Source organism: Neophocaena asiaeorientalis, unplaced genomic scaffold (genome assembly GCF_003031525.2).
Source record: "Neophocaena asiaeorientalis asiaeorientalis breed wild unplaced genomic scaffold, Neophocaena_asiaeorientalis_V1.1 scaffold54, whole genome shotgun sequence".
Lineage (NCBI taxonomy): Eukaryota > Metazoa > Chordata > Mammalia > Artiodactyla > Phocoenidae > Neophocaena > Neophocaena asiaeorientalis.
The window spans coordinates 1245621-1268711 of NW_020174938.1; the positions used below are offsets into that span (position 1 = coordinate 1245621).

Consider the following 23091-nt stretch of genomic DNA (forward strand, 5'->3'; position numbering starts at 1 on the left):
AATTCAGTTCTCTACCCAGTAGCCAGTGTGCTCTCTCTACAGCTCAAATTCAGTTATGTCACAACTGTTTAAAAACCTTCATCTGAAAAAAAAAAAAAAAACCTTCATCTGCAATGGAGGTAAAATCCAAACTACTCATTTTGGCCTACAGGCCTGTGTATCCCACCTGCCTCAGTGACCCCATCTCCCTCTGTTCCCCCTCCTCCTGGCCTTCTGTCTACCACTCACACAAAGCCTCTCTTTACACCCACTAGAAATGGTTGGTCCCCCCGTCCTTGTAACTGGCTCCTTCTCATCATTTAGGCCTAGATTCAAATGTCACCTCCTGGGAGAGGAGTTCCCCAACACTGTAACTTCAGCAGCTCCACCTGTCTCATTCTCTACCCAGCCACCTGAGCTCCCTGGTACTAGTCTGCACTCAGCTACAGCATCTACCTTTTGTCTTTCCTACCACAGTTGGGCTGTAAGCTCCTGAAGGGCAGGGACCAACTCAGTCTTGGTCATTTTGGTATCTCCTGGGCCTGGCACAGTACCTGACCGACGGCAGGTATTAAACATACATTTGTTAATTGACTGAGAGTGACACTCAGGGCTCCTGGCAAGAGCCTCCTCTTGAGAAAAGCGGGGACACCTTCCTGCCCTCAAAGTCCTGTTTTCTAGATAGAGATTCCCCTGCCTGTAGGTGCTTACGAGATTTGGGGGGGTACACAAATTCCACCTTAAATAACATTAAATCATAGCGTGAGAAAGTGGATCTTCTGTTCTCTGTGAATTTTTCTGATTACATAAAAGAAAAATTCTGTTAGTGTTACTCCTTATCAGTTTTCCAACACTTGCTAATCTCTGATTTTTACAAAGTCCACAGTCTTACAGTTTTCTACAGACATCAGTATGTAGCTAGATTATAACATTATACTATTTTCACTATAGAGTTCATAGATGCTTTCTATTAAAGTGGGAAGTGATTTAAGGTAATGTTATGGTGTTCCTCTTTCAAATAAATGTATTAGGCTTTTTAAAAAAGTAAATTGGTTTAAAGACATCAAATATAGGTGTATGTGTATGTGGCCAAGGTTGTGAAGGTGGAGTGCCAATGGCTACAGTTGGAGAATCACTGTTCCAGGTAGAGCAGCGCTTTATGGAACACTAACTGGCCCCAAATGAGCCCCTGGGCTGAGTGACATTTGGTTGGTTTTTTAGTGATATGGGAAGTTATTCAGCTGGTGTGAATGAGGGGCTGGAGCCTTTCTCCTGGACCTCAGTGCATGAATTTGTCCATCTCAGTTGTTTTCCTCCAACGTAGGGCCTTTGTTCTTTTCTGTGACTTCTGTGGTCGTGGGTAGAGAATGGTGGTTCTGAGACACAAAATACTTAATATCCTGGTGTCAAAGTTTCCTAGTGCAGTCAGGTCCTGGGCTGTTCTTTGTCAGTCTCATAATCAGCTTATATTTGTCGATGCACCAAATAACCTAGTGCACAGCCTGACCACTGAAAGTTAGAGCTCACCTATGTAAATTCTGAAGTAAAAAAAAAGAAAAGAAAAATTGGTCTTCCACAGCCCCAAGCACCCTCTACCCTCCCTGTCAATCTGACCTCCAAATGGACGGAGTCATGTACATAAAATATGCAACAAGTCCACACCTTGGACTCAAAATGTGCCAACTTTGTGTACGTTGTTTCTGTAGTGTGGTATTGTAATATCCAAATTCTCTGTAAGTCAGACATGCAGCAAACTTAAATATTTGGCTCAAAAGCCGTGTAACTTTGGCCAAGTTGCTTAACCTCTCTGAGCTTTAGTCTCTACTTCCTTGTGCTATTTTAAGATTAAATAAGATAATTCATGCAAAGCACGGGGTCTGCCTCAATGTAAGTATTCAATAAATGGCTATTCACAGTTTTATTTTGCATCTCTTCAATCTTAGCCCACAAAGGCTGCTCTCCAGTTTTATTAAGTTCCTAAATCTCGGCTGCTTCCCTCCACCCTTTGCACCAATTCATTCCTTCACCAGAGCCGTGCCTTGTGCCGGATGCAAGAATCAAACCAGGTCCCTACTATTGCCAAGCCCACAGCCGAGAAGGAAAGAGAAACTCCTAAAGCGAGCAAATGGCTGTAATCGAGGTTTCTTTCCAGTGTTCTAAGGGGCGAATGGGTAGGGGACGACTAATTGTCTAAGACTTAGTGGTGGGTGTATGTGTGGGCGGGGGAGGGAGTCAGTCAGGCAGCGCTTTCCCCGTATAAAGCATGGTCACGGGAGAGGGAGCGGACTGTTGGTGCACTCCTAAGGACTGTGCGTATCTGGGGGAGGCGGCAGGATCCAGAGCCTGGAGGGCCTTGAACGCCCGGCCACGAGACCGGGGTTCCAGCTATTGGCGAAAGTAACCCGGAGTAGCTTCTGCCCAGGAGTGAGGCTTCGGCCCGGCCAAGTCACCTTGCAGGAGGGTAGCAACGCAAAATCAGAAGGAGGACTCCCGCCCGGGCGGACTGGAAAAACCCCAGTAGTTGAGGGCGGAAGTAACCGCAAGCCCGTGACAGAACCGCGGAAGAACTCCCGGCGTTCTCTACGTCCGGAGGAGCCGGAAACTCCCCTCGCTAGGTGGGTGAGCCCGGCGGCACGGCGGCGGCCAAGGGAGCGGGGCCGGCTCTCTAAAGGCAGCTGATTGGTCGGCCCCCGGCGGCGGCGTTGGCGGCTGCGCGTGGAATTGTCACCTCGGCCTGGTGAGTAGTCGGTTCAAGCTTGGGCCCCGCCGGCTCCCGAACTGCCCCTGGGCGCCCGGCTGTAACTTTCTGTGGCCGGCTGCACACTCCCGGCTTCCCGAGACATGACCTGGAGGGGCAGAGCGAGGCCGGGGCCTCTCCTTGGGCGCGCTTCCACTCTTAAGTTCCAGGCTGTCGGGCCAGGACCCCTCAGGGATTTTCTTTGTGGGGGAGGGGCGAATCATGCAAGGCCTAGATGACCCCATCCATAGAGAAAAGCTGTGCGCGCCTGTAGCAGGGAGGGCGGTCGAGTGGAGTTCAGTTCCCCCGGCCGCATTGAAGCCCGGTGGGAGACGCTGAGGAGGCCTAGATCCTGGCTGCGGGATTCGAGGCGGGGCGCCCCCGGAGGGGGAGGAGGAGGGAGAGGAGGAAGAGGCAGTAGCGGGGGACAATTGGAGTCTGGAGCTCGGGGGAGGGGCCTGGGTGGATCGGAAATGGGATACAGGTGGAGTTTGAGACCGCCAGGTCAGAACCCTTGGAGTCATCATCCTCCGAAGAATGGGTTGAAAGAGCAGGAGCCAGCCAAGGACAGCCATAAAGGGAGGTACAGCCAGCCGCCCCAGTGTCCAAGGCATCAATTTTAAGAAGGATTTTATGCTTCTTGGCAGAGCATGAACTCACACCGAGATAAAGCACGATGAGGCCTAATAAATGTATTTTAGATTGGGTCATTACTTTGGTAAGACGAAGACATAATGAATTTTTAAAAGATTTTACTATGGAAGTGTTCAAACTTACACAAAAGTATAGAAAAATACAGAAAATAGCATACCATTTAGGATCCTAAGTACTCATCACCCAGCCTCAACTATGAATGGCCACCCCGGTTGCATAACATACATGTTAAGACACGCCTCAAATCCACACATAATATGCTAATCTTAAGTTTTTAAAAGGTGGGCTTTTTTGGTTTTGTTTCTGTTTTTTTCGTGTTTAATGGGTATAAAGGTTCCATTTTGCAAGAATAATAGAGTTCTGGAAATTGTACAGCAATGTGAATGTAATTAACACAACTGGAGTGTACATTTAAAAATGGTTAAGTGGGGCTTCCCTGGTGGCACAGTGGTTGAGAGTCCGCCTGCTGATGCAGGGGATACGGGTTCGTGCCCCGGTCCGGGAAGATCCCACATGCCGCGGAGCGGCTGGGCCCGTGAGAAAACTTTTATGTCATGCGTTTTTAACCACACACACAAGAAAAGTTCCTTTCAAATTAGAAAAAAGAAATCTAGGGAATTCCCTGGTGGTCCAGTGGTTATGACTCGGTGCTTTCACTCTGGGGGCTTGATCCCTGGTCTGGGAACTAATATCCCGAAAGCTGCGTGGTGCAGGCATTAAAAAAAAAAAAATCTAATGCTGTAAATTAAGAAAGAAAATCTGAATTCAAATGTGCAATGGAAAATAACTCTTTGCCAAGTAGAGGCCCATAGAGTTGTATTTTTAACTGTGGAGGCTCTGCAATGAACCTGTTGGTTTTGAGGCTCAAGAGCATTGGGACCTGGACTGGGGTGGAGTTTAAGCACTGGTGGTACCCTCTGGTTTATACTAGAATTTGAAGGGTTGGGCCAGCCCAGGTGTGTGAGTAAAATTTCTCCCAAATGTTCCTCTTTTCTTGCAGTCTGAGGCACACTTTTTTTTTTTTTTTTTTTTTTATTTTCTTCCGGCCGTGGCGGCTTGTGGGATCTTAGTTCCCCCACCAGGGATTGAACCTGGGCCCTTGGCAGTGAAAGTACAGAGTCCTAACCAATGGACTGCCAGGGAATTCCTTGAGGTGCACAGCTAATCTTTAGGTGAGCTCCTGTGCTACCTCATACCTTCATTCATGGAAGGGTGAGTGAAGTATGAATTCACATCTTTCTCTCTACTGCTGTTCTTTAGGGTGGCCCTTGGTAGTCTGTCTCCAATATGATTTACTCTCTGTCTCCCAAATGTACCACATGTCTGTCCTTCACATTTTCTAGAGCAGCTGGTGTTAACTGGAAGGCAGCCTTCCACATTTTAGCTCTTTTCGAAATGAGTCCTGCATAGGTAGCCCTGAAACCTTCCTTCTGCCCACCCCAAACAAGCAAATAAACAAAACAAGCTATAAAGCAAGAAAGTAACTACCAGGTTTGGGGTTTTGGCTCCTCTTGTCTTCCTCCCTGGGCTCCAGAACCAGTACTTCTCCTGGAACTAAATTTTCTTGATATGAGTTGGCATTTATTGGAGAACTAAACAGCCAATCAGATAAAACTTGCATCAGAAAATTACATATTTTATTTATTTATTTAAATTTATTTATTTTTGGCTGCCTTGGGTCTTCGTTGCTGTGTGCAGGCTTTCTCTAGTGGCGGTGAGGGGGGGCTACTCTTCTTGTGGTGTGCGGGCTTCTCATTGCAGTGGCCTCTCTTGTTGCAGAGCACGGGCTCCAGGCACGCGGGCTTCAGTAGTTGTGGCTTGTGGGCTCTAGAGCGCAGGCTCAGTATTTGCGGTGCATGGGCTTAGTTGCTCTGCGGCACATGGGATCTTCCCGGACCAGGGCTCGAACCCGTGTCCCCTGCGTTGGCAGGTGGATTCTTAACCATTGTGCCACCAGGGAAGCCCTACATTAAAAAAAAAAAGTTAAAAAAGAAAATTACATTAGTTATTGAGTAACAGCTTTTTAGAGCTATTCAGGAAAAAAATTAGATGATCGATTACTTCACTGCATGTCAATGATTGTAAGAAGGAATTAATGACAGGGTCCCTGGTGAATGATGACAAAGAGCAAAAGTTAGATTCAATCACAAGGTGAATTTGATTGATGTTGAAGTTTATACACTCAGAGCTATCAAAATGCTCATTATTAAAATATCTGCGAGAAAAACATTACTGCTCATATGTAACTCACTTACCCTTTAACTTCTTTTTTTTCCCATAGAAATAATTGTGATTTTGGATTAAGTGAGGTTTTTTAGGAATGTAGCCATCATGTTACACCATAACTGCCTGTACCCGAAAGGTGATACAAAACGATTGAACAATTTTCTGATGTTTTCCTTTGTAGGGAAGATGGAAGAGCTGAGTCAAGCCCTGGCTAGTAGCTTTTCTGTGTCTCAAGATCTGAACAGCACAGCTGCCCCACACCCCCGCCTGTCCCAGTACAAGTCCAAGTACAGTTCCTTGGAGCAGAGTGAGCGGCGCCGCCGGTTACTGGAACTGCAGAAATCGTAAGGGATACTTTAACTCCTTGGCTTCTCTCTGTAGGCTGGGAGCTGTGAACCATTCAGGAGGCTCCAGGCTTGTCTCTACAGAGCCACCTTCAAAGTGGACCCTTTGTAGGTGGTTCTTCTTGCCCACAAGTTTGGGAGGGGTAAATCCTGGCAGAGGTAGACATCCTTTACACCCAGAGCTTGGGAAAAATGAGGGAGTCGGGAGAGACTGAAGTTTGAAAGCAAAAGCTCAACTCTCTGGTTAAATTTTTCTTTTCTTTTTTCCTGGCAGCAGTACTGAGCTTTGTAGTTTAGGGACTTGTGAAAGCCACTCCCATACTTCCACTCCCCACATTCCCTGTGTGCCTTCTCCTGCAGTCTGACTCCTGGCTTTGGTGTGGGCTTCCTGTCTTCCTTCAGCCCAGATGTTTCTGTGGAGCCCTTGGGAATTCAAGACAAATAATTCCACAGGGAATCTGAGGAAATGTCTTCCATACACTTCGGTCTCAATACCAAGATGAGCAAACAGGGAAAGAGATTGATTGCAGGATAGGAGTGTTTGAGGATGGGCTGCTCTGAAGGCAGGGCCTATCCTTTTATTCTCAGTGCAACACAGGCCTCTTCTGGTTAAGGAATTAAGGATTAGGAGGAACTATCGACAGCTGCATTTTGCCCACTGCTTCATCACTAGATGTGTTTAGCAGAGATGGTTCCCTGTGGCCTCTGGGTTGCTTGCAGATTACATTCTCAGATCACGCATTCCCCCGATCCCCAGTTTTTAAAAATTGTGATTAATTTGGAATAGGTAGTATGTTCGTATGGTTCAAAATTCACAATACATACAAGAGTGTATGGAGACGGGACTTCCCTGGTGGTGCAGTGGTTAAGAATCCGCCTGCCAATGCAGGGGACATGGGTTTGAGCCCTGATCCAGGAAGATCCCACATGACGCGGAGCAGCTAAGCTTGTGCACCACAGCTACTGAAGCCCGTGTGCCTAGAGCCTGTGTTCCTCAACAAGAAAAGCCACCACAATGAGAAGCCCCCGCTCGCCACAACCAGAGAAAGCCCGCACGCAGCAACGAAGACCCAACATAGCCATAAATAAATAAATAAATAAATAAATGTTTTTAAAAAGGAGTATGTGGTGAAAAGTCTCCCTCCAAAATGTCAAGTTCCTCTCTCTCTTTTTTTTTTTGGCCACGCTGAGCAGCTTGCAGGATCTTAGTTCCCCAACCAGGGATTGAACCTGGGCCCACGGCAGTGAAAGTGCCGAGTCCTAACCACTGGACCGCTAGGGAATTCCCAACATCTTATAGTACACTTGTTACAACTAATGAACAAATATTGATACATTATTATTAACTAAAATCCATACTTCTTCACTCAGATTTCCTTAGTTTTTTCTAAGTGGCCTTTTTTGAAAGTTAGGAACTGCAAAAAGGTCTGGCTGTTCCTCAGAAAGTCCCAGAAGCTGTCCTTGTCTCAAACTTCTCACTGCCTCTGGGTGTTTCCTCTCTGCAATCCCTGGGAGCCTTCAGACGGTATATCTGCCAGGCAGGGAAGTGTCAGCTCTCACCTGGGGTGGAGATGGGAGTCTAGGGTGGGGTGGGTAGGAGTAGGATCAGCCACTAGCGAACCCTGAGAATTCCTTTAAATATTGTACCTTGCCTATTCTTAGGAAACTGAGGAAAGCTGAGTGTGTTCAGAGGGAGTTTCCTATTCAGGATCTGTGAGGAGGTGGTCACTAGTTAAGGCTTACAAAGGAAATTTTGTCATCTCTTACCCCACCACAATTCCCAAGTTGCTCTTGAATTTGGAGACTTTGAATTACATCTGTCACATTTCAGAGTGTCTTCCTATAAGACGTAAAGACCTGTCCTTATGCCTTTTCTTTTCTCAGAAAGCGGCTGGATTATGTGAACCATGCCAGAAGACTCGCTGAAGATGACTGGACAGGGATGGAGAGTGAGGAAGAAGAAGAAAAGGAAGATGATGAGGAAATGGATGTTGACACTGGCAAGAAGTTACCAAAACGCTATGCTAATCAAGTGAGTGCTCCAGAGAAGATTAGGCGCCGCTGGTCCTTCTCCCTTTACTGTGCAGTCAAAGCTCTTTACTTGCCCTGAAGAGGAGGATGAGGCAGGAAGAAGGAAGAGCATCTGCAACGAAAGTGCTGATGTACATAAAAGTTATGAGATGAAGAGAGATGACTTACAGTTTTGTGTGCTGACAGGGGTCACTGATAGAGTCTGGGTAGTGGGTTTGGGAATCATTACCCCATGCTGTTAGCAAAGGCTTCCGGCCTGCTGCATTTAAAGCCCCTGAGCTACTGATATGCTAGCGGACGCCATTCTTTACTAGTCGTTATACAGCTGTTTTGGATCAGGCCTGCCCAGCCCAGCACTGTCCCCCACCCCATCTCCCAAGCTGGTAGTCTTTCCCAAGTGGTGGACTAACATGCCAGCCTTGGGTCTTCACACTCAGGTGGTAGGAGCTTGGAGGTCCTTGAATACTGGGAGCCTGCCCAGCCACCCCAGGCCAGCCAGTTGGCCTAGGTGAGGTTGAGGCCATGAAACAACAGATCACTATAACAAACTTGACTAAGTGGCCTGTTGATTCCAGAGAGGAAATCGGTGTGGCTTGTGGCACCATAGGTGAAGCAGGCGTGGAGACTGTCCAGTGCTCTAGGCAATCCAGTTATTCTCCAGAAGGCAGGGCATGTGTCTGAGTGGGGCTGGGGGTCTACCCTGCTATTGTATACTTCTCTCTATAACCCAAGTGTCTTGTCACTTCAGAATCCTCTCCCACCTTAAGAATATGGTTCCTGAGTGCACACACTCCCATCCTCTTTCTCTCCCTCAAATATAGCACAGACATCTTCTATGACAAAGTACAATTTAGTTCTGTTGAGCAAACATTGTTTTTTTGTTGTTTTTTAAATTTTTTGGCCATGCTGCGCAGCATGCGGTATCTTAGTTCCCTGACCAGGGATCGAACCAATGCCCTCTGCAGTGGAAGCACAGAGTCTTAACTACTGCACCACTAGGGAAGTCCCGAGCAAGCATTGTTTTGTTTTGTTTTTGTTTAAAACAGAATGTTGGCTTTTAAAAAAATATTTATTTATTTATCTATCTATCTATCTGTGCCGGGTCTCAGTTGTGGTACGCAGGATCTTTGTTGCTGCATGTGGGATCTTTAGTTGTGGCATGCAGGATCTAGTTCCCTGACCAGGGATCGAACCCCGGACCCCCTGCATTGGGAGTGCGGAGTCTTAGCCACTGGATCACCAGAAAAGTCCCCCCCAAGCAAGCATTGTTTTTTTTTTGTTTTTTTTTTTTGTGGTACGCGGGCTTCTCACTGTTGTGGCCTCTCCCGTTGCGGAGCACAGGCTCTGGATGCACAGGCTCAGCGGCCATGGCTCACGGGCCCAGCCGCTCCGCGGCGTGTGGGATCCTCCTGGACCGGGGCACAAACTCGCGTCCCCTGCATCGGCAGGCAGACTCTCAACCACTGCGCCACCAGGGAAGCCCCAAGCAAGCATTGTTGAAGGCCCTGTTCTATGTTAAGCTAGGTTATTCTCAGGGGAAGATAGATGTGGGCCAGAAATAGCCCATGCACTCCTCTAATAAGTGTAGATTATGGTTTTTGCAATAAGAAAGTGAAATTAACTTCCAACAGAGAAAGAAGCAGGGTTGTGAAATCAGGAAAAGCTTAATGAAAGAGGAGACAGTTTGGAAACATGGGTAGGACAGGTGGAGGTACAGAGCATTTCAGGGCATTCCAGGCCGCAGGATCAGGCTGAGCAAGAGCCCAGAGGTGGGAGAAGAATATATGATGTGTTCAGGAGGGGTGTGCAGAGTGTGTGTGAGGATGGAGCAACATAGGGTAGGGAGAGGAGTATAGCAGAAATATGTACAAGGTTTTAGACTCTGGGTCTAGATTGTGAGGAACCACCGAGACTTTTTGAGTCAGGGGCAGAGGTGGGACTTCATGTGATGACTACCACATCAGTGTAGAAAGGCCTGGAAGAGAGAGACTGTGGTAGGGGGCTTAGGTTTGCTAAAAGATCTGATGAGTGCTAAGGGCAGTAGAAGTGGGAAGGAAAAGAGGTCATGAGTATGAGAGATGTTGCCAGGTGGAATGAACAGAATTTATGGCTAGGAGAGGCGATATGAGAAGCGGGTAAGGGTTTAAGCTCAGGTCGCATGGACTGACCTCAAAGTCAGGCTCTGTGTTGACCATGGGCAAGTTACTTAACCAGTCTAAGTCTCTAGTTTCTTATCCTTAAAATGGGACATCGTAATAGTACCTATCTCATAGGATTGTTAGAAGGATTAAATGAAATAGTGTACCTTAAATACCTAGCCCAGAGCCCATAATGAATGCCCCACAGTATTAGCTGCTACTGCTATTATTTTAAACAGCCATATTGAGATACAATTCACATAACATACAATTCACCCATTTACAGTGTACAATTCAGTATTTTGTTAGTAATTCACAGAGCTGTGCAGCCATCACCACTATCTAATTCTAGAATATTTTCACACCCATTAGCAGTCACTCCCCATTTCCCCTTCCCTCCAGGCCCTAGCAATCACTGATCTACTTTCTGTCTCTATGGATTTGTCTATTTTGGACATTTCGTATAAATGGAATCATATGAGATACATCCTTTTGCTTCTGGCTTCTTTCACTTAGAAGGTTTTCAAGATTCATTTATGTTGTAGCATGTGTTAGAACTTCATTCCTTTTCATGTCTTTTCAAATAATATTCTGTTGTATAGATATACCACATTTTGTTTATCCATTCATCAGTTGATGGCCTTTTGAGTTGTTTCCACTTTGGGGCTATTATGAATATGGCTGCTATGAACATTTATTTACATGTTTTTGCATGGACATATGTTTTCATTTCTCTTGGGTATATACCTGGGAGTGGAGTTAGTAGGCCATATGATAACTCTGGAACTATCAGACTATTTTTCAGAGTGACTACACCATTTTACATTCCCACCAGCAATGTTTGAGAGTTTGTTTTTCCACATCTTTGCCAATACTCGTTATTGTCCGTCCTTTTGAATATAACCATCCTAGTGGGTGTGAAGTGGTGTTTCATGGTTTTGATTTTCATTTCCCTAGTAACTAATGATATTGAGCTTCTTTTCATGTGTTTATTAGCCATTCGTATATCTTTGGAGAAATGTCTATTCAAATCCTTTGCCCATTTAAAAATTGGGCTATTTGTCTTTTATTATTGAGTTATAAGAGTTCTTTATATATTCTAGATACAAGTTCCTTATGAGATACATGATTTGCAAATATTTCTCATTCTGTGGGTTGTCTTTTCACTTTCTTGATGATGTTTTTGGCAGCACAGAAGTTTTACATTTTGATGTAGTCTAATTTATCTATCTTTTGTTTCGTCATTTGTGCTTTTGGTGTTGTATTACTATTATTCTTTAAGGGAGTGTTGATTATGCCTTGGGTTTAATTGAATAACAGAGAGGAAGGTGATGATATTAATAGGGCACAGAATGCAGAAGGGGAAGGGTGGGTGTTTCAGGGACGGGAGGTACTTGGGCAACAGAAGCCAGTGAATTCTGTTTCTGCTATGCTGAGTTTAAGGTACAGAGAGGACCAACAGAGAAAGAGATAGCAAATGGACAGCTGGAAATATAGGTTTGGAGGAAAGGAAAGAAGTCTGGAGATGAAAAAGAAGAGAATTAGGGGACTTCCCTGGTGGCGCAGTGGCTAAGAACCTGCCTGCCAATGCAGGGGACACGGGTTCGAGCCCTGGTCAAGGAAGATCCCACATGCCATGGAGCAACTAAGCCCATGCGCCACAACTACTGAGCCTGTGCTCTAGAGCCCACAAGCCACAACTACTGAGCCCGTGTGCCACAACTACTGAAGCCCGTGCACCTAGAGCCTGTGCTCCACAACAAGAGAAGCCACTGCAATGAGAAACCCGTGCACCGCAATGAAGAGTAGCCCCCACTCGCCACAACTAGAGAAAGCCCGCACATAGCAACAAAGACCCAACGCAGCCAAAACAAAAAAAAAGAGAGAGAATCAGGAGGCATCATCTTAGAAATGACAAGTGAAGTAGATGAGTTCCACCCCCACGGGAGGAACAGCATCTAAGAGAAAAGAAAAGGGGGACCTAAAACAGCCCCCTGAAGATTATCTACATGTTTTGGGGGAGTGTGTGGAGGAATGTTTGGAGGAAAAACAGAAAAGTACTGTCATGGGACCAAGGGAGCATGTGCCAAGGAGGAGGATGTGACTGGCAGCATTACACCAGGAGTAGAGGAAGGAGGGGGAGGGGAGGGAATAGAGGCACTTGGCTGCAAGGAGGTCAAGTGGGGCTGTGAGGTAGCAAATCTGGACTGCGGGTGTCAGAGTGGGTGGGAAGGCAGCAGCAAGAAATACGAAGTAGTTGGAGGGTGGGAGGGAGGGAGACGCAAGAGGGAAGAGATATGGGAACATATGTATATGTATAACTGATTCACTTTGTTATAAAGCAGAAACTAACACAGCATTGTATAGCAATTATACCCCAATAAAGATGTTAAAAAAAAAAAAGAAATACGAAGTAGTTGAAAAAAGAGAGAACGTGGAATATCTTAATAGAAATGTAGAGTGATAAAAGGTTTTCATTTTTGCCTTGGTTTTGAGGATTAGGGGTTAAGTATTTTGTGGCCTAAGGGGAAGGAGAGATGGGAGAGATGAGAGATTCGGTGGGAAGTATTAATTGATAGGCTAAAGTCTTGTATAGATGGGAGGGACTAGTGATGAATGGAAGAGTAAATTTTTTCAAATTCATTTCACCACAGCCCTTTTTTTTTTTAATTTAAGGTAGATTTCCTAACATCCTTTAGTATAGTATTTGGGTCACTAGTTTGGGAAATGATCTAGTTTAGAGCATCTCAAGGTCAGGGACTTGATTCATCTCTGAGGTATAGCCCCTGGAACATAATGGTTGTGATAATGGTAGGTGGGTGGACAAAGTAAGGAAAGATAGAGGGTCCTATCCCCCCATACAGGAGGTGAAGTAGTAAGAATGGATATGGATGCAGATAATGAAGGTGAGAAGTTGAAGTTCACAGTGAGCAGGAGATGAGTTGACTACTAAGAGCTAGTGGGGTGGAGGTCCCACTGTCACCCTTTTCTGTTCTCATTCTTTTACATGTATTTTTATTATATATATAGGACGTGAATTCTTTGTCATTGTAAACATGGGAGCAGCACAGCCCTGTTGATTTTTAACACCATTTTTTGTGTTCCCAGTTAATGCTCTCAGAGTGGTTAATTGACGTCCCTTCAGATTTGGGTCAGGAATGGATTGCGGTCGTGTGCCCTGTTGGAAAAAGAGCCCTTATTGTGGCCTCCAGGGTGAGTAGCTGCTCCTGCCCCCGGCACCAGCATGCCTGGCCTGTAGTGGGAGGGGTTCTCTGCACACTCTGTGTTCCTTATCTGCCACAGCAGCTGTCCCTGCCATGGGGATCGAAACGCTTTCCTGCAGGAGGGATTTGATGAGAGCCATCTTTGGGCTGATGGCACCCCTGCAGAACGTGGAAGCAAGAGGGTAAGGAGACCTTGATGCCTGACAAGAATGGTAATTGTCCACACAGGGTTCTACCAGTGCCTACACCAAGAGTGGCTACTGCGTCAGCAGCTTTTCTTCCCTTCTGCCAGGAGGCAACAGGCGAAACTCAGCAACAACGAAAGGTACCTACATACAATTGACTGTTTATTAACTTTTATAATCAGTGCTTGGTTAGTTGCTTAGTTAGTTGTTTTAAAGACCCACTTTAAAAGCATACTTTTGAAACTGCGCACAGGTAATATCCTGCCCACTGGGCTCTCCCTCAAGGTCAGGCCTCCTCAGCAGCAGAATAGTTGCAACTTGTGAGGCCTGCTGGGCAATAAACCCCTAAATTAAAGTCAATGCACCTTTCCCATGGACTTCCATCACAAGATGACAGGTGCAGTTTTCTGGGGAAAGGACCCCCAGAAGGCCAAATGTAATGTACAGTAAGCTGTTGCCGCGGCTTCCTGCCGAATTCCCTTTTCTCCTTTCTCAGTGTCCTAATCTTAGCTTATTCCTCCCACCTGGGCCCAGCCAGGGAGACTAAGGTCACGAAAGTTTGCCCGGGGTCATTCAGCGAGGAGTTGGCAGAGCTGCCAGAACCGTTCTCTCACCTCTGCCTGCCCAGGCTCTGCTGGTGGTTATTCCTGTCCTCTGTTCTGAGCACTCTATTGGCTTTTTTTACTCGAGCCTGAAATGTGCTTCCACCTCCCCTCTACCCTGTTATTTTAGTCCTCTGATCCCAAAAGATTGTTCATATCCCATCTCTTCCATGAAGCATTTTCTGGAACTCTCGTTTTTCTTAGTTTGTGCTGTATAATTCAGGTCTTGGTTCTTTCCTCTGTAATCATCTTATCTCCTTAACTGGATTGTAACTTCCTTAAAGGCAGGGATTACTTATAGTTAATATTCCCCACAGAACACAGTGCCTGTGTTAGGAACTCAAAAAGTAATTGTAAACTAAAATGGAAGATTACTTCCCTTCAAACTTGAGCTTCTCTAAGGTGAGTAAATGTCCCAGTTTTTCTAAAGGTTCAGAGTTCACACTTGGCATTGCCTTGATCCTTCTTGTGCTGTCATACCTCAGGTCACCCCTAGACTGTGCCAGGTAGCCAGAAAAGGCTGTGAAGAACTTTGTCCTGTAGTGCTGGTGCTTGCCGTGAACACTGAGGATTGTTGGATTCAGTTCCCAAGCCCCTAAGATGGGGCTCCCCAGATTGTGGTGGAGGGAACCCTGATGGGAAGGGGTACCCTGTACTGACTTTCTACTTTGTGTCTCCAGACTACACCATTCTGGACTGCATTTACAGTGAGGTGAACCAGACCTACTACGTTCTGGACGTGATGTGCTGGCGGGGACACCCTTTTTATGACTGCCAGGTAAGGACTGATACTCCCCTCATGTCTTCTCCTGTTTTCTCCTCTCCTCTCAGGAAAGTGGCTCAGCATGTGTGTCTAGTACGTGACCAACTTCTTGGTGTGTACAGGATGTGGTATATCAAGAACATTGTCTAATGTTCCTTGCATCCTTGGGTGTGTTTAAATTAGCTTCATTTATAAAAAGAGGTAGGAGGAACTAAGGGAAGCATAGCAATTCTTGAGGGGAGGAAGGAGAAACAGAGTGTAGGGTAGGCTGGGACTTTGTAGAAGCTGTAACCGCCCCCTCGCCTCTCTCCAGAGTGTGGGAGGCTTGCTGGCAGGGAAGGTTGCAGGTGAAGGGGATGCTGCCTTGTGCAGGCGGCACAAGGAAGAGAAGGTGGAATGTTAAGCACCATCAAATAGACTTCTGTCACCTCCACTCTTCACCAACCACATCTTGACCCTGAAAATGTCAGGGCCTCCTTGGTATGACCGTAAGGCCTCGAATCTCTGAGGGGTTAGCTTTGGAAGGAGATTTTCCAAATGAGGAGAGGCCCCCCACCCAATATTCTCCCCTTAGGTTTCACCTTCCCACAACATTTTTCTCAGATTGGTGATTTTCTCGAGTGACAGATGCAGTCATCAGAGAGAGGCTAGGTCACCCTACAGGGTCCATCTCTGCTCCTATGCTCCCCATCGTTGTCCCAGTTTTAAAGTGGTGGGTTTTTTATGCTCCCTGTCAATTAGTTTATCATAGTGGTTCTCAGAATGTTGAATGTGTGGCCTCAGAAGGTTGTTAGTAATGCATATTCTTAGACCTACTGAATCAGAAACTCTGGGGATGGGACTTACGTTTTAATCAACCTCCAGGCGATCCTCATGCAGGCCCACGTGTCCAAATCACAGGTTATCACCACAGGCTGCTTCTTTCTGTAGCCATTACCCCAAGCTAGGTTTCCAAATTGTGCTAGGTGCTGGTACTTCAGAATTCTAGCATGCATCTCATTCAAAAAATAATAGCCAAGGGACTTCCCTGGCGGTCCAGTTTAAGACTCTGCACTTCCAATGCAGGGGCCATGGGTTCAATCCCCAGTCAGGGAACTAAGTTCACACATGCTGCACGGTGTGGCCAAAAGATAAAAAAACAAAAACAAAAAAATAGCCAAGACCTGCATTGCTAAGCACTTTGTGAGCATGATCTCATTGAATCCCTTACAACTCTAAAAAGTAAATATGTACTATTGTTGCTACTCCTCATCATTTAGATATGAAAGCTGAGAGCCACAGATGTTAAGTACCTTGCCCAAATGCAGAGCCAAGCCTAAAACTCAGAACTCAAAAATTCAATCAAGGGACTTCCCTGGTGGCGCAGTGTTAAGAATCTGCCTGCCAGTGCAGGGGACACAGGTTCAAGCCCTGGTCCGGGAAGATCCCACATGCCACAGAGCAACTAAGCCTGTGCACCACAACTACTGAGCCTGTGCTCTAGAGCCCACGAGCCACAACTACTGAAGCCCACACGCCCAGAGCCCATGCTCCGCAACAAGAGAAGCCACCGCAATGAGAAGCCCGCGCACCACAGCGAAGAGTGGCCCCCGCTCACCGTAACTAGAAAAAGCCCATGGGCAGCAACGAAGAACCAGTGCAACCAAAAATAAATAAATAAATAAATTTATTTTTAAAAAAAAGAGAGATAAAGGCCGCGCAGCAACGAAGACCCAATGTGGCCAAAAATTAATTAATTAATTAATTTTTAAAAATTAAAAAAATTAAAAAATAAAAATTCAATCAAGAACATATTTTCCTATAATTCTGTTGAAGGATGTTTCATAACATGCATGTAGGTTGTAACCTACAAATTTGATAACTAAAGCCACCTATATTTTGACAATATAAAGAAAAGATTGTGGGTTTTTTATTTTGGGTTTTGGTTTTGGAAATTAAAAAAAAAGAAAGAAAGAAAAGTCCCTAAATAACAACAGAAGCATATGTATCAGTAATTTAGATCAATAGTAATTTGGGGGCTTCCCTGGTGGCGCAGTGGTTGAGAGTCCGCCTTCTGATGCAGGGGACACGAGAAGTAGTTTATGTGAAGTTACAGCTATAAAGTAGTTTCTAACCCTTAGGTAAAATAAAACAGAGGTTAACATAATGTGCTTTGGAGTTGGTGAGTCCTGGTCCCATAGTATTTCTGTGTGCACCTGGGTGAGTGATGTAATCTCTCTGAGCCTCAGAGTCCTCACCTGTAAAATGGAGATAATAATAATAAAATTCTCGGGACTTCCCTGGTGGTGCAGTGGTTAAGAATCTGCCTGCCAATGCAGGGGACACGAGTTCAAGCCCTGGTCTGGGAAGATCCCACATGCCGCGGAGCGATTAAGCCCATGTGCCACAACTACTGAGCCTGCGCTCTGGATCCCGCGTGCCACAGCTACTGAAGCCCGTGCACCTAGAGCCTGTGCTCCGCAGCAAGAGAAGCCACCACAGTGAGAAGCCTGCGCACTGCAACGACGAGTAGCCCCCGCTCGAGGCAATTAGGGAAAGCCCACGTGCAACAATGAAGACCCAGCACAGCCAAAAATAAATATTAAAAACAAAAACAAAAAATAATAAAATTCTCAGAGGATGGTTGAAGATTAATACGATTATGTATGTAAGGTCCTTAGCACGGAGCCTGAGACATAGTAGCCCTTTGGTGATAAATGTTGGCATTACTACTATTAATAATTCTATTGGATTTTAAGGAAAAAATATTTTATGAACATCTTCCTGACCTTACGGCAGTGTTTTAAGGGAAATGAGGGTGAGAAAAGGGCTTAGGTCTTCATAAATCAGGTGGCTATTTTTTTCCCAGTTTTATTGAAATTAAACTGGCGTGCAACACTGTAAGGTGTACAGCACAATGACTTGACTACATGTAGTTTGCAGTAGTTACCTGAGTAAGTTTAGTTAACACCCACCATCTCATATAGATACCAAAAAGAAAAGAAAAGAAAAAAAATTAAGGTTTTTTTCCCTTGCCATGAGAACTCTTAGGATCTACTCTCAACAACTGTCATGTATATACCAGACAACAGAGTTAACTATTGTCATTGTGTTGTACTTTCCTTCCATCCCTAGTACTTACTTATCTTATAACTGGAAGTTTGTACCTTTTGACCATCAGGTACCTTTTTAGAATGGGGTGTTTTTGTTCGTATTAGAGTTTGAGGTGAGCAGTTTTTAATCTTTCCCTTTCTCTTCTCTGGCAGACTGATTTCCGATTCTACTGGATGCATTCAAAGTTACCAGAAGAAGGACTGGGAGAGAAAACCAAGCTCAATCCCGTAAGGCCTGGTGTTAGGATTGCAGAGTTCTTTATGGGGATTGGTTTGGATTGGTCTGTTAGCTAAATATAATCATTATGAATGAAATTATCTTTTCTTTTTTCTTTTTGAGGCAGCGTGGCATAGTGGGAAAAGTATGGACTTAACAGTTATCTAGATTCCAGTTTTCGCTTTAACAATTACCAGGTTAAGTTAATATCTTTACTTGGCCTTAGTTTCTTCATCTGTTTAATACGGTTAATAATACCTACATTACAGGGTTGTTCTAAGAACCAAATTATATAAATATACAAGTCTTTCTAGCATAATACTTACGGTGAGCACTCAATAAACAGTGGTTGGTATAAAATGCTAATAACTGTTTTTATTAATAACACTATTTAGAATTCTCCAACTGTAGCCTGCATCAGCAGCCTCTGGAGGCTTGGTAAAATGTAGGCTCCTGGGCCTCACCCCCAGAATTTCTGATTCAGTAGGTCTGGGGTAAAGCCTGAGAATTTGCATTTCTAACAAGTTCTCCAGTGAAACTGATACTGCTGGTCCATGGACCACACTTTGAGAACCTCTGCCTTTGTATCTGAGCTAAGAGTGACCTCATCTAGTCAGTCCCCTCTGTTTATAGATTAGCATATAGGCTCAGAGAAGGGACTGCCTTCCCCAAGGTCCCAGAGTCCAGGATGATAACCCAAACGTCTTGGCTCTTCGCTCAGTGATTAAATATGGGACAGTTGTTTTCATTGCATTTTATTAGTTAAGCCCTGTAGACTGGCATTTGCTTGGGTTGCTTACAGCATTTTTAAAAGCAACTGAATAACCAGTTACAGGAACAATAAATGGGACCAGTACTTCCAGTGATGTTATCAATAAGGTCCTAGAAGAACATGCACCGAGGAAAGGGAACATGGGTACTGCTTTCTCTGAGATGCTGTTCTGTGTGTGCTACATGTACTGTCTCATTGTATCTGCATAACAATCCTAGGAAGTAGATATCTTATTATCCCTTTTTACAGATGGGAAAATGGAGGCATATGGAGATTAAATGATTGACAGAGCTGGGATTCAAACCTAGGCAATCTGACTCAGAGGTTGTCATAGTCCTAATCACTTTGGTATACTGCTTCAGTATAAAAACTTTTGCTGGTGTGAAAGGGGCTTCACCAGTCCTTCATTAGGGGCAACTGTCATAGAGCTGGGAGAATAACATAGAATCCCTAAACCTAGCACAGGGCAGCGGTTCTCAGTCCTGACTGCATGAATCAACTGGAGAGCTTAAAAAAAAAAAAAGACTGGATCCCACCCCAGAGCAGTTCAGTCAGAATCTCGGGGTGGGGCTTGGGCATGAGTAATTTTTAAGAGTTTCCCAGATGGTTCTCCTGTATAAAGCAAGGTTGAGAACTCCTGACCTAGTAATTCAGAGGATAAGTAGAAGGGAGTGGGTAGGGAAGGATGAGACTGAAAACTTCTCTTCTTTGATACAGCTGTTCAGTTGCTGGAACCAATATTGTTTGTAACATGTACTAATTCTTTGTTCTAATTTACGTTTTAGTTTAAATTTGTGGGGCTAAAGAATTTCCCTTGTACCCCTGAGAGCCTGTGTAAGGTGCTGTCTATGGATTTCCCTTTTGAGGTAACAAAACCATTGTTTTTATTGCTCTGATCTGATTGTAAGACACAGGGAAACTTGGTTATACAGTCTTAAGAGAGCCTCTGACTTTGCTGTGTCAAAGCATCAGAAAAGGGCTAAGTGCTGACTCTTGGAAAAAGATGTGCTCGTGGCCCTTCATAGCCTCAGTGCCACCCTGCCAGATAAGTCAGAATGCCAGAGCTGGAAGGGCCCTTGAAAGGACAGCTCATCTAACTCCCTCATTTTACAGATGGAGAAACTGAGGCCCAGAGAGGGGTGAGGCTTCCATTCCTAGGTCCTTCTTGTGTGCCTCTTTCTGCTACAAGCCAGAGAACGAGGCTCCTTGTTTGACTGCCACAGCTGGGGCTTCTGTGACTGACAGACTGCAGGGCTGTGAATTCCTAATCCTTCCTTCCTCCGAAGAGCAAATGGTCCCCAGGGATGGCAGTGCTTGCTGAGCAGTGGCATGGCAGTGGGGCGACCAACTTGTCCAAGGTTGCCCAGGACTTCCCTGGTTTTAGTGCTGAAAGTCTCACATCCCCAGAATCTCCTCAGTCCTGGGCAGTCTTTTGTCATCCTCAGAACCTGCAGTTACCCTACAAGCAGACTTCCTTTGCCCATGATACCCTTTAAAATTCTGCCTGGTCACCTGCAAGTATTTGTTTGAACTGGATATAATTTTGCTAAAAGGATCACAGCTTCCCAAATGATGAAATGGCAAAGGCTGAGTTGCGTTCATTTCTGGGAGTCAGTTAAGAAGGTGGTAAGAACACCATCTTTGTTTATAACCCTTATGCCCCAGTGACAATAAATGCTTTTTAGAGATGAGTCACCGAATCACAGAAGAGAACATATGGGACTGTGGGAGGTCTTCCCGTTGAGAAAAACTGAGTTTCCCAGAACATAGCTCACAGACAATTTAGGAGGAGGTTTAGGCAGCCAGCAGTGGCTGGGGAGCAGGGCTTCTTGACAGGCTGTTTCCCCTGCACTCAGCAGTCCAGCATCTTGGAGGGGCTTGTCCAGTCCCCCGGCTTTGTTCCCGGTGTGGAGCACATCCCCCACTTACAGAGACCTCCGGGTGGTGGAAAGTGAATGGGATTTGAGGAGAGAAGACCTGGGTTGAAGCTGAATTTCTGCTTCATACTCACTGTGTGTTTGAGGGAGGCTCCAGAACTCCCTGAGTCTGAGCAGCTCCATCTCCCAGACACTTCCATGGTGGGTAAGAGGGTGAAATAGTAGGTAGGAAAGCACCCTGTAAACGGGAAAGTACTTTTTATGTTTTTATTTTCTAAAATTTAGTTTTCTAGGCCATTTCTTCTTTTAGAGAAATTCATGTGTGAGAAACAAAGACTCTTTTTCTGCTGGCAGTGACCCAGAAAAAAAGAGCTGGACCACAAGAGCTACCCCAGTGCATATAGGTCTCCTACAAACATGTGGCCCCAGAAGTCATTCTGATCCCTGGTTTTCTTTCTTGTAGGTAGATGGGCTTCTCTTCTACCACAAGCAGACCCACTATAGCCCTGGAAGCACTCCTCTGGTGGGCTGGCTGCGCCCTTACATGGTGTCAGATGTTCTTGGCGTAGCTGTGCCAGCTGGCCCGCTGACTGCCAAGCCAGAATATGCTGGGTACCAGCTCCAGCAGATTATTGAGCACAAGAGGAGCCAGAAGGAGGGAATAAAGAAGATACTCACACACAAGTCCTCTGAGAATGGACGCTATGAGTTGGAGCACCTGTCTACCCCCAAACTGAAGAGCCCTTCCCATAGCCCCAAGCACCCAGGGAGCCTCATGGATAACTAGAGAGGGCAGCGTCCTTTGGGAGTCACAGGATGGGGGTTGGTCCCAGAAGGAAGGCTGGGGAGGAGGACAGTGACGAGAACAAGATGACTTCATTTTAGAGCAGACTTTCCAAAGCCACTCCAGCTGGAAACAGCTTATCTCCTATCTGAAGTGCTGGCTTTAACAGTTGGGGGAGGTTTCCAGATTGGGTAGTCTTTGCATTTGAGCAGCAACTCCTGTGAAAATGTATTTCAGATCCACAATGTAAATATATATAATTCTTACGAAAGAAGTTGTTTGTGATTGTTAAACTTTATTTATTTTATTTGTGTGTGTGTGTGATTCTTAAACTTTAGATAGTCAGGAATCTCCCCCACCTCTACCCCTTCAGGCCCCCTAAACCGTGACTGTTCAAGTCTTGGCCCATTTCACTCTGTTTGTAGCACTTAAGCATTCTGCTGAGTTTCCAGTTGCTGCTGTTGGTAACGTCATCTTCTCAAAGGTCTTACCAGGAACTGCAGTTCTTGGTATTTGAATATGTCCCCTCTTCTGAGAAGACAAGTGTGATTTTCTTTGGTTTAGACACAGCCAGAGATAAAATGCAAACGGAGTTCATTCACTACTTCAGCCAACATTTGAGCACCTTCCAGAAGATAAGCCTTGTGCTTATGTAGAGTCGGTTATGGTGAGGGACCATACTTCATCCCTGCCCTTGAGGAGCTCACGATCCAGTGAGAAAATAAACCCACCAGCATCTAGAGTGGGTCCAGGAGGCTGGAAAGAGATGGGTCTGATCATAAATGGCCTGTGTGTTATGCAGAGGTTTTGGGTTTTATGTATGGATGAAAGGGAGCTGATGAAGTGCTTTGAGCAGGCAGGATCCATTCAGATTTGTGAACTAGAGCCCTTTGGCAGCTGTGGGAGTGGAAGATGGCGTCTAACACCAACCAGTTTCTGCTCTGTGTTCAGGAAATGTGTCCCATTTCCCGTGGCCTCAATCTGCTCCCCATACTACTTTCCACTTTTCTAGGACTTCTCTTACAAGACAAAAGGACTTCACTGTTCCACTCCAGCAGTACTAGTATCCTGTGGACAAAATTTCAGAGGGATCCAGGGCAGATCTTGTCTGACACGCAGTTGTTTCTTTGTGTTGATTAGTTCTGGGAACAGATCCGGGCAGAAGTTGTGGTTAAGCAGAGCCTCATTACACAAATTCAGAACACCATTGGAGCTAGCCTCAGTGTTGGGCTCTTAAAGAGCTGCTCGGGCTGACTCTGTAAAATTGGTGAAGGAAGAAACCCCTTCCTCCCCTACCCAATGATGACCCAGCTGGCTGCAGATTTAAGCGTGCCTATATCAATAAGCTCTTTCCTGAATTTAGGTCAACTCTGCAATAGAAACATTGTGTTCCTCTTGCCAAAAAGCTTGTTGTAGGCTGCTTAAAGGGTTAGTCTCTTCTGAATGCTCTAGTCTGCTCTCAGCAG

The 23091-nt window shown here is 45.5% G+C and overlaps 1 protein-coding gene across 1 annotated transcript; it reads left to right on the top strand.

Annotated features, from left to right (window-relative positions):
• Positions 1–2565: 2565 nt before the first annotated feature.
• Positions 2566–21899, top strand: SNUPN (snurportin 1). The gene is made up of 9 exons (XM_024761798.1): positions 2566–2716; positions 5778–5940; positions 7825–7972; positions 13218–13322; positions 13562–13658; positions 14801–14898; positions 18129–18203; positions 19750–19830; positions 21305–21899. Exons 2-9 carry the CDS (start codon positions 5783–5785, stop codon positions 21626–21628), a joined length of 1086 nt encoding a protein of 361 aa, XP_024617566.1. The 5' UTR covers positions 2566–2716; positions 5778–5782; the 3' UTR covers positions 21629–21899.
• The last annotated feature ends 1192 nt before the right edge of the window (positions 21900–23091 follow it).